The sequence below is a fragment of the Dendrobates tinctorius genome, unplaced genomic scaffold (assembly GCF_039654945.1).
Source record: "Dendrobates tinctorius isolate UK_male_01 unplaced genomic scaffold, ASM3965494v1 ptg000065l, whole genome shotgun sequence".
In the NCBI taxonomy this organism is placed as follows: Eukaryota; Metazoa; Chordata; class Amphibia; order Anura; family Dendrobatidae; genus Dendrobates; species Dendrobates tinctorius.
The window spans coordinates 32,316,772-32,331,018 of NW_027361733.1; the positions used below are offsets into that span (position 1 = coordinate 32,316,772).

Sequence of the window (14,247 nt, forward strand, 5' to 3'; positions counted from 1 at the left end):
TGGATCATCAGCCCAGCTTCCCTCCCCTCCACCTGGGTCAGAAGCCATGCCTCCGCCCTGCTGGGAGCTCACAAACACACGTCTATCCTCTCCTATGGACAAGAATATAACTACTATAATCCTGCCCCCATGTACAAGAATATAACTACTATAATCCTGCCCCCATGTACAAGAATATAACTACTATAATACTGCTCCTATGTACAAGAATATAACTACTATAATACTACCCCTATGTACAAGAATATAGCTACTATAATACTGCCTCTATGTACAAGAATATAACTACAATAATACTGCCCCTATGTACAAGAATATAACTACTATAATACTGTCCCTATATAAAAGAATACAACTGCTATAATACTGCCCCCTATGTACAAGAATATAACTACTATAATACTGCCCCTATGTACAAGAATATAACTACTATAATACTTCCCCCTATGTACAAGAATATAACTACTATAATACTGCTCCCTATGTACAAGAATATAACTACTATAATACTGTCCCTATATGAAAGAATACAACTGCTATAATACTGCTCCTATGTACAAGAATATAGCTACTATAATACTGCTCCCTATGTACAAGAATATAACTACTATAATACTGTCCCTATATAAAAGAATATAACTACTATAATACTGCTCCCTATGTACAAGAATATAACTACTATAATACTCCTAATTACAAGAATATAACTACTATAATACTGCCCCTATATACAAGAATATAGCTACTATAATACTTCTGCTATGTACAAGAATATAGGTACTATAATACTGCTCCCTATGTACAAGAATATAACTACTATAATACTGCTCCTATGTACAAGAATATAGCTACTATAATACTGCTCCCTATGTACAAGAATAGAACTATAATACTGTCCCTATATAAAAGAATACAACTGTTATAATACTGCCCACTATGTACAAGAATATAACTACTATAATACTGCCCCCTATGTACAAGAATATAACTACTATAATACTACCCCCATGTACAAGAATATAACTACTATAATACTGGCCCCTATGTACAAGAATATATCTACTATAATACTGCCCCTATGTACAAGAATATAACTACTATAATACTGCTCCCTATGTACAAGAATATAACTACTATAATACTGCCCCTATGTACAAGAATATGACTACTATAATACTGCCCCCTATGTACAAGAATATAACTACTATATTACTGCCCCCTATGTACTAGAATATAACTACTATAATACTGCCCCCTATGTACTAGAATATAACTGCTATAATACTGCCCCCAATGTACAAGAATATAACCACTATAATACTGCCCCCTATGTACTAGAATATAACTACTATAATACTGCTCCTATGTACAAGAATATAACTACTATAATACTGCCCCCTACGTACAGGAATATAACTACTATAATACTGCCCCCTACGTACAGGAATATAACTACTATAATACTGCCCCCTATGTACAAGAATATAACTACTATAATACTGTCCCCTATGTACAAGAATATAACTACTATAATACTGTCCCCTATGTACAAGAATATAACTACTATAATACTGCCCCTATGTACAAGAATATAACTGCTATATCACTGCCCCCTTTGTACAAGAATATAACTGTTATAATACTGCCCCCTATGTACAACAATATAACTGTTATAATACTGCTGTTTATTGCCCCTGGAATACAAACCTGTTGGAAAAAATTCTGGTGACTAGATTTGATCTTTTATATCTCTAACAGTAGAGTTTTCTCAGTTTTTGACCTTTTCACAATTGTTCATTTCTCCATGAATTACCCAGTACTCGCGTGGCATACGGAGATGTGTGGTATATTTTGGGTCCTCTGCTAATATGACTGCAGAGTAAAAGTTAACGAGCTATGAATACATTCTCTGCAAAGCTTCAAATACTTGTCCCTCTGCGAGGGGTTAACCGCGACATTGACTTACAGCATCTATCACACATGACCTTTAGGTTTATTTAATGGATACTGGGAAAGGAATCACAAATTGCTGGACCCCCATAGAAATGTTACCATAGCAACCTCAGCAGGGCGGTAAAGTAATTAAAACAATCCCGGTTAGGCTGCTGGTAGGATTTTTAGGTGCCCGGCGTCCTTTCCTTCCCAGCGGTATCACTCACTTGCAGATAGGCTGGCACTGCCAGGGTTTGCCATGACGCTTCTATTGCAAAACTGCTGGAGGTATTTTTTTTAAGGCAGGTACCAGGGTGATGAATCTGTCTTGTATCAGTGCACAAGGGTACCAAGACAGGATGATGGATCCATTACAGGGGAAGTGGACGCGGACATCCATCATGTGCGATGAGAGGTCTTGACTGGCGGGGTACACAACCGGTGGCGGGCTCCCAAGGGCATTGCCGTGCAGGGAGTAATTGGCACACACTGCGGCCACTGCTGAGCAAGGGTAAACCTGATAATGAGAAGAATGAAAAATATGTGGCCCCAAGCTACAAAGGCAGGCAATGCGTTTTATGTCTGCAGCCTCCTGAGGTTATCACATCATCATCACCCCCTTCCTCTATAGACAGCATTTATCCCAAAAAATCACAAGGAAAAGTCCTTGAGTCACATCCTGATGTTCTAATATTCAGGAATATCTCCTTCTGGGAAACCTGGGCAACAAAATAGATGCATTATATTTAGCTACATTTTATTATTATTTTCCATTTTAATCTTAATTTTTTATATTTTACATTGTTTTAGCATTTTTATTCTATTTTAGATTCTTTAGGCAGCTTTCATAAATCGCTTTTCAGTTCTATTTCATAGATAGTGTTTTCATTTTGTTTTTCATACATTTTAATTGTTTACGTCATTAGTAGCATTAGTTAAAAAAAACCTATTCTATAGATTTTTTAATTACTCTTGACTTACTATAACTAATATACTAGACTTGCTTCCCTTGAGTTACTTGATCGTATGTTATTGTGTTTTATTCTTTTGTCCGTTTTTTCTCTCTCTAGATAGTCGCATTAGAGCGTCAGGTCTTTGACTTTCTTGGATATCAATGGGCTCCAATCTTGGCAAACTTCCTGCAGATCATTGTCATCATATTAGGTCTGTTTGGGACTCTTCAGTACAGACCTCGCTATGTGGTGGCTGTAAGTACATACCCTGAAGGTAGACTCATTACTATCCAACTACCTGTAATACAAGAAACGTTCAACAATTTACATGCAAATTGCCTCTTCAGAGAGAAAGAGGACTTGAACTCTATAGCGCCACCTGTTGGTAGTAGCGGTCCTACAAGTCACAATCAACCCTTTAACGAGTCTTGTAATATGACTTAGGATAAAAGCCAGATCAGAATGGGTTGATTGTGACTTGTAGGACCGCAACTACCAACAGGTGACGCTATAGAGTTCAAGTCCTCTTTCTCTCTGAAGAGGCAATTTGCATATTATTTTCCCAGAGGAGCATTGCACGGCGAATAAGCCTCCTTGCCTTGACAAGCCAGAGCTGGCATGTCACTCTCTACAAGGAGAAACCTTACCCCTTAGACAATTTACAGTTATTCTAATGTCCTCATTTATAGTCAGTCAAAAATGATATTCTTGTACATTGGGGCAGTAGTATTTCTTGTACATAGATGAAGTATTATAGTATTTCTATTCTTGTACATAGGAGGCAGAATTGTAGTAGTTATTATATTCCTGTACATAGGGGGGCAGTATTATAGTAGTTATATTCTTGTACATGGTAGGGTGTTATGAATGAGTCACCGAGGAGGAAAAAACAAAAAGCAAGCTAAGCCCAGAAAAGCGGAGAGTTTGGTAACTAGCGGATTGCAGACCACTGATCCTATCCACAACACCTAGGAGTAACCGTGGAGCGTGCCTACGGTGGTCCTAGACGCCTCGTCACAGCTGGAGAACTAAATAAGCCTAAAGAAAGAAAGGGAAAATCTAAACTGCCCCGGAGCAGACCCCAAAGCAATAGACAGCCCCCAACATGTATTGTCGGTGAAACAAGATGAAAACACAGACACAGATAGAAAGATAGGCTGAGCAAACGATGGGGCCCTCACTAACTAGAAAGGACAGGAAAGAAAAGCCGCTGTCTGCAGTCACGCAAAAAACCCTGCCAAAAATATTGTCCAACACGTCTGATAGAAAAAGGCCCTGAAGTCGCTAGACTTCAAAACACTATATCAGCACTCAGGTATATTCTGAAGACAGAGCAAAAGAGATCAACTGATCAGAGACAAAATGGGGATTCAGCCCAGTCCCAGCCAGGGAAAAAAAAACTCATATGAACAACAGCAGAGAAAACTTAGCTTTAGGAAGGCAGGAACCAAACTGGAAACCAGAAGCCACAGTCAGGAAAAATCACCAGCAAGAAACTAGGGAGTCGGCTGCCTTAAATCCAATCAGAAACTCCTGATGTCCAATCGCAGTCCTCTTCCTCCGGTGGCCGGTCTCTGCCGTTTAGATCAGCTTCATTACCTCCCTTCACCAACAGAGGGAGTCCAGATAGAGAACTCACTGCTCCTCTGTCAGCACAGCCAGCTCCATAACCCTCACTAGAAGCCAGAGGCAAACCCGAAAATGAGCTCACAACAGTACCCCCCCTTGAGGAGGGGTCACCGAACCCTCATCCACGCCACGGGGCCTATCAGGATGGGCCCGATGGTTCGTGCTTTTCAATCTATCGGCATGAATATTAGAGGCAGAGACCCAAGAATTGTCCTCCTGGCCATAACCCTTCCACTTGAACAAATACTGGAGTCTCCGTCAAGCCAGAAGAGAATCCAGTATTTTCTCTACCTCATATTCCACATTACCTTCAACCAATACAGGGTCAGGAGGTGCCGCCATAGGAACTACTGGCTCAACATATCTCTTCAACAGCGACTTATGAAACACGTTATGGATCTTAAACGTAACAGGAAGAGCCAATCGAAAAGAAACCGGATTAAGAATCTCCAAAATCTTGTAAGGTCCAATAAATCTTGGCTTGAACTTTGGAGAAGCCACCTTCATAGAGAGATTCTTTAATGACAACCAAACCATATCACCCACTTTAAACCGGGGACCAATGGTCCTATGCCGGTTAGAAAACCTCTGGGCCTTTTCCTGGGAGAGAGACAACTTATCCACTACTTGGTCCCAAATCTGCTGCATTCTCTCTACCACAGTGTCAACACCTGAGCAGGCTGAAGATTCCACTTGCCCTGAAGAAAATTGAGGATGAAACCCAAAGTTACAGAAAAAGGGCGACATCAAGGTGGCAGAACTAGCTCTATTATTTAAAGCGAATTCGGCCAAGGGCAAAAATGAAACCCAATCATCCTGATCAGCAGATATAAAACATCTCAAATAGGACTCCAAAGTCTGGTTTGTTCTCTCCGTCTGCCCATTGGTCTGAGGGTGAAACGCAGAGGAGAAGGACAACTGAATTCCCAGCTTGGAACAAAAGGCTTTCCAGAATCTGGAAACAAACTGAACTCCTCTGTCCGATACAATGTTCTCAGGAATCCCATGCAACAGAACCACCTGTTGTAAAAACAAGGGGACCAACTCTGAGGAAGATGGCAACTTTGGGAGTGGTACAAGATGGACCATCTTAGAGAATCTATCACAAATCACCCAGATAACAGTCATTCTCTGAGAGGAAGATCAGAAATAAAATCCATTGAAATATGGGTCCATGGCCTCTTAGGCACTGGCAAGGGCATCAGCAACCCACTAGAGCGAGAACAGGGTTTAGACTGGGAACAAGTCCCACAGGACTGCACAAAATTCCTGACATCACGAGATAAGGCTGGCCACCAAAAAGACCGACTCACCAAATCTCTGGTACCAAAAATACCTGGATGACCAGCCAATGCGGAGCAATGAACTTCAGACATCACTCTCTTCCTCCACTGGTCAGGAACATACAATTTTCCCATAGGACAACGCTCAGGTTTGTCCTCCTGGAATTCTTCCAGAGCACGTCTCAAATCGGGCGAGATGGTAGAAAGAACTACCCCCTCACCTAGGATGGTCGTAGGCTTGGTCACAATAGGAGAATCAGCAAAGAAACTCCTAGAAAGGGCGTCTGCCTTAACATTCTTAGTGCCTGGAAGAAAGGAGACCACAAAATCAAAACGCGTAAAAAACAAGTCCCACCTAGCCTGTCTAGGATTCAAGCGTTTGGCCGACTCAAGGTAAATCAAATTCTTGTGGTCAGTGAGGACCACAACTTGATGTCTAGCTCCCTCCAACCAATGTCTCCACTCCTCAAATGCCCATTTCATGGCTAACAATTCCCGATTCCCCACATCATAGTTGCGTTCAGATGGGGAGAACTTTCGGGAAAAGAAGGCACAGGGATTCATTTTAGACGTCACTGGATCTTTTTGGGACAAAACAGCTCCTGCACCAATTTCTGAAGCGTCTACCTCCACCTGAAAAGGAAGTGAGACATCAGGTTGCCGCAAAACCTTAGCAGAAGTGAACCTCCGCTTCAGCTCCTGAAAGGCCGAAACAGCCTCTGAAGACCAATTCAGCACATCAGCACCCTTCTTAGTTAAATCAGTCAGTGGTTTAGCAATACCAGAAAAATTAGCTATAAATTTACGCTAAAAATTAGCAAAACCCAAAAACGTCTGGAGAGCCTTCAAAGAAGTGGGTTGAACCCAATCGTAAATGGCGTGTACCTTGGCCGGGTCCATTTCAATAGTTGACGGAGACAAAATAAATCCCAAAAATGAAATCCTCTGTACACCAAAAAGGCACTTCGATCCCTTAACATACAAGGAATTCTCCCTCAAAATCTGGAACACAGTCCGAACATGTTCCACATGAGAATCCCAATCCCTGGAAAAGATCAAAATATCATCCAGATAGATGATCAAAAACTTCTCCACAAAGTCCCGGAAAATATAATTCATGAAGAATTGGAAGACAGAAGGGGCATTAGTGAGCCCAAAAGGCATCACCAGGTACTCAAAATGTCCCTCCGGAGTATTAAACGCCGTCTTCCATTCATCCCCATGCTTGATGCGAATAAGATTATACGCCCCCCTGAGGTCAAGCTTAGTAAACCAGAAAGCACCTTTAACTCTGGAGAAGAAATCAGGGGTAACGGATACTGAAATTTAACCGTAATTTTGTTGAGGGAACGATAGTCAATACAAGGCCTTAATGAACCATCTTTCTTGGCCACGAAAAAAAACCCAGCACCTAAGGGCGAAGAGGATGGTCTAATATGACCCTTCTCCAATGCCTCATTAATATAAGATCGCATAGCCTCGTGTTCGGGTACAGATAAATTGAAAAGTCGACCCTTGGGAAATTTACACCCAGGTCTCAACTCAATTGCACAGTCATAACTCCTATGAGGAGGCAAAGACGCAGACTTGCTCTCACTAAATACACCATAAAAATCAGCCAAATAGTCAGGAACATCATGTGACTGGGGAGAGGTGGAGAAAACAGGAGTGTCGCCAAGAGCACACCGACAACCCCAACTCACCACAGATACAGATTTCCAATCCAAAACTGGATTATGGATTTGCAACCAGGGAAAACCCAGAACAATGGTATCATGTAAACTATGCAACACCAAAAATCTGCAATTTTCTTGGTGGTCTGGGGAGACCCACATTATCACCTGGGTCCAAAACTGAGGTTTATTCTTCGTCAAAGGAGTAGCATCAATACCCCTCAAAGGAATAGGCGTCCGCAGAGGTGTCATAGGAAAACCACAACGTTTAGCAAAATCCAAGCCCATTAGATTCAAGGCCGCTCCTGAATCCACAAAAGCCTTCGTGGAAAATGTGGATAAGGAGCAGATCAGAGTAATTGCCAAAAGAAACTTAGGTTGTACACCACCCACAGCAAATGTGTGTGCAAAACGTTTCTCTCATTTAGGGCAGACAGAAATAACATGAGAGGCATCCCTACAGAAAAAACACAGCTTATTACGCCTTCTAAACTCCTGACGTTGCGCCCTAGACAAAACTCCATCACATTGCATAGGTTCAGACATTTGTTCAAAATGTGGCAGCGCCTCCCGTGTAGTCTTGCGTTCACGTAAACGACGATCAACTTGAATGGCTAATGACCTAGAATCATCAAGACCAGAGGGAACAGGAAATCCCACCATAGTATCTTTTAAAGTCTCAGACAAACCCTTCCAAAAGAGAGCTGCCAATGCACTATCATTCCATGTAGTAAGGACCGCCCACTTTCGGAATTTCTGACAGTATAACTCTGCAGGATCCTGACCCTGGTTCAATGCCAATAGGGCTCTCTCAGCTTGATCAATAGCATTAGGTTCATCATATAACAACCCCAAGGCTTGAAAAAATGCATCCACATTAGTCAAAACAGGATCTTCAGGAGTCAAAGAAAACGCCCAATCCTGGGGATCGCCGCGCACCAAGGAGATGACAATTTTAACCTGCTGCGCAGAGCTCCCTGATGAGTCAGGCTTCAAGGCAAGAAATAATTTACAATTATTCTTAAAATTCAAAAATTTAGACCGATCCCCAGAAAACACATAAGGAGCAGGGATCCTTGGTTCAACAGCATGTGAATGAGTGAGATAGGCGGAAATTCCCTGCTGCTCCACACGATCAGACAATTGCTTAATCTCCATCAAGGAGAAAAGGAAAAAAATCCTCCTACGGCCCCAGAAAGAAAAAAGGAAAAAATATACATACAAAAAAAAAAAATTCTGACAGTTTTTTTTTTTTTACAATTCTCTCCTGCTTTTGAGTACCCTAGAATCTGCGGTATGGCTGGTGATTCTGTTATGAATGAGTCACCGAGGAGGAAAAAACAAAAAGCAAGCTAAGCCCAGAAAACCGGAGAGGTTGGTAACTAGCGGATTGCAGACCCCTGATCCTATCCACAACAACTAGCAGTAGCCGTGGAGCGTGCCTACGGTGGTCCTAGACGCCTTGTCACGGCCAGAGAACTAAATAAGCCTAAAGAAAGAAAGGGAAAATCTAAACTGCCCCAGAGCAGACCCCAAAGCAATAGACAGCCCCCAACATGTATTGTCGGTGAAACAAGATGAAAACACAGACACAGATAGAAAGATAGGCTGAGCAAACGATGGGGCCCTCACTAACTAGAAAGGACAGGAAAGAAAAGCCGCTGTCTGCAATCACGCAAAAAAACCTGCCAAAAATAATGTCCAACACGTCTGATAGAAAAAGGCCCTGAAGTCGCTAGACTTCAAAACACTATATCAGTACTCCGGTATATTCTGAAGATAGAGCAAAAGAGATCAACTGATCAGAGACAAAATGGGGATTCAGCCCAGTCCCAGCCAGGGCTGGCTGAACACAAAAACTAAGTAAACCAGAAAAAACCTCATATGAACAATAGCAGAGAAAACTTAGCTTTAGGAAGGCAGGAACCAAACTGGAAACCAGGAGCCACAGTCAGGAAAAATCACCAGCAAGAAACTAGGGAGTCGGCTGCCTTAAATCCAATCAGAAACTCCTGATGTTCAATCGCAGTCCTCTTCCTCAGGTGGCCGGTCTCTGCCATTTAGATCAGCTTCATTACCTCCCTTCACCAACAGAGGGAGTACAGATAGAGAACTCACTACTCCTCTGTCAGCAAAGCCAGCTCCATAAACCTCACCAGAAGCCAGAGGCAAACCCGAAAATGAGCTCACAACAGTAGGGCAGTATTATAGTAGTTATATTCTCGTACATAGGGGCAGTATTATAGTAGTTATAGTCTTGTACATAGGGGGGCTGTATTATAGTAGTTATTTTCTTGTACATGGGGCAATATTATAGTAGTTATATTCTTGTACATAGGGAAAGTATTATAGTAGTTATATTCTTATGCATAGGGGCAGTATTATAGTAGTTATATTCTTGTACATAGGAGCAGTATTATAGTAGTTGTATTCTTGTACATAGGGGGCAGTATTATAGTAGTTGTATTCTTGTACATAGGGGGCAGTATTATAGTAGTTATATTCTTGTACATGGGGACAGTATTATAGTAGTTATTTTCTTGAGCATAGGAGCAGTATTATAGTAGTTATATTGTACTTAGGGGCAGTATTATAGTAGTTATAGTCTTGTACATATGAGGAAGTATTATAGTAGTTATAGTCTTGTACATAGGGGGCAGTATTATAGTAGTTATAACCTTGTACATAGGGGCAGTATTATAGTAGTTATAGTCTTGTACATAAGGGCAGTATTATAGTAGTTATATTCTTGAGCATAGGAACAGTATTATAGCAGTTATATTGTGCTTAGGGGGCAGTATTCTAGTAATTATATTCTTGTACATAGGAGCACAATTATAGTAGTTATCTTTTTTCACATAGGAGGCAGTATTATAGTAGATATATTCTGGTCCACAGCACGCAGTTTAATACTAGTTATATTTATTTATAAAGGGGAAATATTACAGTAGTTATATTCTTGTACATAGGGAAAGTATTATAGTGGCTATATTCTTGTACATAGGGGCAGTATTATAGTAGTTATATTCTTGTACATCGGGAGCAGTGTTATACTAGTTATATTCTTGTACATAGGGGTAGGTTTATATTAGTTATATTCTCGTACATTGGGGCAGTATTATAGTAGTTATATTCTTGTACCTAGGGGGCAGTATTATACTAGTTATATTCTTGTATATAGGGGTATGTTTATAGTATTTATATTCTCGTACGTAGAAGTATTATAGTAACATAGTTATATTCTTGTATATAGGGGGCAGTAGTATAGTAGTGATATTTTTGTATATAGGGGGTAGTATTATAGTAGTGATATTCTTGTATATACAGGGATTATGACTAGAAATCCACAGCTAGGTGAGCAGTATTATTTTTCATTTGTAGTAAGCACTTTCTTGCTTCCGATCACAATGTGAACAAGACGAATATCTGTTACCAGACCTGTTATACATAATTTTTGTTGAGTTGTGAGATTGCGCTCTATATTCATAACTGCCCCATGTTCCATTCACTTCGCGTGCAAAGCCGCTTTCCTGTCATCAGCAGAATAAGAACTTTATTTTCTTTAGTCTATTCAGTAATAAAAGAGGATTATAAGGAGCTCAGTCACATGTCTCAGCTCCATTTCCCTAATAATGTGGCTCCGGGAACATAACTGGAGACCCAGCGTTTCTGACTCACTTGTATTTTTCTATTTTCTGTATCACACATGATGAGACAGATTTGTGTAATATATTTTCTATACATTTTATGTATTTTTACCTTTTGACACAAGTCTAATTCTTGTATGTATATGCAAATACAAAATGCCCATGTGATTAAATCTGTTTTCTCTCTCTCTCTGCCAGTATGCCATCTGGGCAGCCGTGTGGGTGACCTGGAATGTTTTTCTGATCTGCTTCTACATGGAAGTGGGAGATCTGTCTAAGGTGAGATGTACAGCTGTGAGCTGTGCACCACGTATTTCTAGATAACATATTACCCAATGAGGTGCTGTTGTGTCCCTGTAATGCCCATCAGGCTTGGCGCCTCTGCCCAGGGGACTTGCTATGCTACACTGACTTGTAACAGTGAGATCCAATAGAGAGAGATTAAACCTGGAAAATGGGATAGTACCCACGCCATCAGTGCCAGGGCTGGTACGTCTCTGTGGGTAATGGCACTGAATTGTTTTCTTATAAGAGCTGTAGCGCTGGTAGTGTAAAATCTCTGGCTCCAATTGATAAATAATCTAGAAAAAAAAGTGCCCATTGGAATGAGGAAACATTTAGCGGCCATTGCAGGCTTGATCAGGAAGGATGTAGTGACTTTCATGTATCCACGCCCTCCTTGTGCCAAGCCTCCTCCATCTGCTGCTCCTGGAATGCCAGTATTTCCCCAGCTGTTCCTAGGCATGCCTTCCCCGCACACGCTGCGCCCCCGGACTTGGGTGTTTATAGGGGATCTGCATTATTGTGCCAGAGATTTTCTAAAGGAGATGGAAATTTTAGTTGGTGTTGATCTTTTCAAAATTGTATCTGTGCCCATTTGTTGCCAGTGGTGCACATGATGCCATCAATGTGGGTACACCAATGCTACAAGGGACCGATACAATGTGGATGATGGCGGGATGTGGTGTCTAGAGGAATTGTGGCAAGTGCTGAGGACACTGTTGATAATGGATGGCACTGTGGCTGCTTGTGGGCACCATGGGTGTCTACAGGAACTGTGGCAGAAATTCAGGGCTCTGTGGCTGGCACTTGACACACTTTAGATGACGGAGGATACGATGACCAGCCATGGGCACAGTGGGTGACTACAGGAACTTGGGAACTATAACAGTTATTGAGAGCCCTGTGAATAATGAAGGGATGGGATGACTAGAGGAACTGTGGTTAGTAGTGTGGTTGATGGATGGCATTGTGAAGGGGGAACAGTGGGTGACTGTGGCTAGCACTCTTCAATGATGGATGGGATACCTAGAGGAGAAGCACCATGGACACTGGGTGATGGGTGACTTTGTAGCTGGGGGCACTGTGGATGACTGTAGCAGATATTGAGAGCACTATGGCTGGCCAAGGGCAAAGTGGGTGACTATAGGAACTCAGGAACTGTGGCAGTTATTGAGGGTACTGTGGATGTGATGACTACAGGAACTATTGCAAGCATTAAGGATGTTGACTGAAAGGTGGCATTATGGCTGGGGCAACAGTGGAAGACTTTGACAGGTATTGCGGGCACTGTGGCTGGCACTGATCATTGGGAGATGGGATGACTAGAAGAATTGTGGCAAGCACTGGCGACACTGTGGATGACAGGTGGCACTGTGTCTAGGACATGGTAGATGACTACTGGTAGTGTGGCAGATATTGAGGGCACTGTGGCTGGCACTGGTCAATGCTTTTGCCTTGGCCAATATAGCTGGATATAATCTGACTCTTCCCATATTTTTACCACTTCCAGGACAGTGACCTCCTCACATTTCACGTGTCTCAGCATCAGTCTTGGTGGAGTGAGCACGGTCCAGGATGTGTGCGGAAAGAGTCTCCCGTTACTGGCATGCCCGGATTGGAAAGTCACTCTTACGTCTCCGTGGTTGGATGTGCCATAGAATACCAGTACATTGAGGTGTTACACAGTGCCACACAGATACTGCTGACGGTAAGATTAATCTTAGGTTCCCCATACAGCTTTTGTACCTGCAAGCATTACAGATCAGGATAAAACACTCTTCTATCAGAGCAAGACCTATAACAGCGTTCATCCTGAGCCACCTGGTTCATAAATTTGAAGAGCACAGCTTTGGAGATATCCCATATTAACTACATCCAGTATTTGTTCACCATTCAGGAGCTGTGGTAAGATGGAAGACAACCTCCTGTCTGGTCTCATGGCTGCCTCTGGGTGTTGTCAGCAAATGTCCTCTTGACCAGGGCACGTGGACGGTACAATATCACAACACTGCACCAGAAACGGGGCGCCAGTTCCCCCACTAGTATTACAATTATACCCCCAGTATGGAGAATAGCAGATCGAATAAAATTCATCATTATTGGATGGCAACCGAAAAATGCTTTCTTGCAGTTTATGGGAACAGTTTATTTTTTTTCTCCTCTTTGTTCCCTTTTGCTTTGTTTTTAGTTATTAAGCATTTCTTTCACATCTTTCCATCCCTTGTTCTATGGTCGTCAGCCACCCTGATGAATTATTCACAGACTAATAATCTAGAATACCCCGCTCCCTGTAGCTGCCGCCCCTCCCCCGCTTTTGCCTTTGTGTTTCGGATGGCTCCCATTCTGCACCTCTGCTGAGGACACCGCCCAGAGCTGGCACGCTGCAAAATGAATGGGAACAGATGAGACCCCACCAAATGTCATTTTTGTCAATAGCCGCCTGGATTGCAAAAACATCAGCAATGCGAAGTCTACAGATCTTTATGGGTAAAGACGGCGACATTGAAATCAGCATTATTATTATGCTTTTGTTATATAGCGCCATCATATCACTTTACAGACATCATCATCACTGTCCCCATTGGGGCTCACAATCTAGATTCCCTTTCAGTATGTCTTTTGGAGGGTGGGAGAAAACCGGAGACCCTGGATGAAACCCACGCAAACACGGGGAGAACATACAAACTCCCTTGCAGATGTTGTGATTGGGATTGAACCCAGGACTCCAATACTGCAAAGCTGCAGTGCTAACCACTGAGCCAGCATACAGTGCTAATCACTGAGCCACCATACAGTGCTAACTACTAAGCCACTAAGCTACCATACAGTGATAACCACTGAGCCACCA

General features: G+C 42.1%; 1 protein-coding gene across 2 annotated transcripts in view; it reads left to right on the plus strand.

The window, feature by feature from the left end:
* NKAIN4 (sodium/potassium transporting ATPase interacting 4) overlaps positions 1–14,247 on the plus strand; it is a 51,442-nt gene that overhangs the window by 18,727 nt on the left and 18,468 nt on the right. For both annotated transcript variants that reach the window (XM_073580912.1, XM_073580913.1), the window contains exons 2-4: positions 3,003–3,140; positions 11,316–11,396; positions 12,910–13,107. In XM_073580912.1, the coding sequence (XP_073437013.1) occupies positions 3,003–3,140; positions 11,316–11,396; positions 12,910–13,107 (417 nt within the window). The remainder of the gene's footprint in view (positions 1–3,002; positions 3,141–11,315; positions 11,397–12,909; positions 13,108–14,247) is intronic.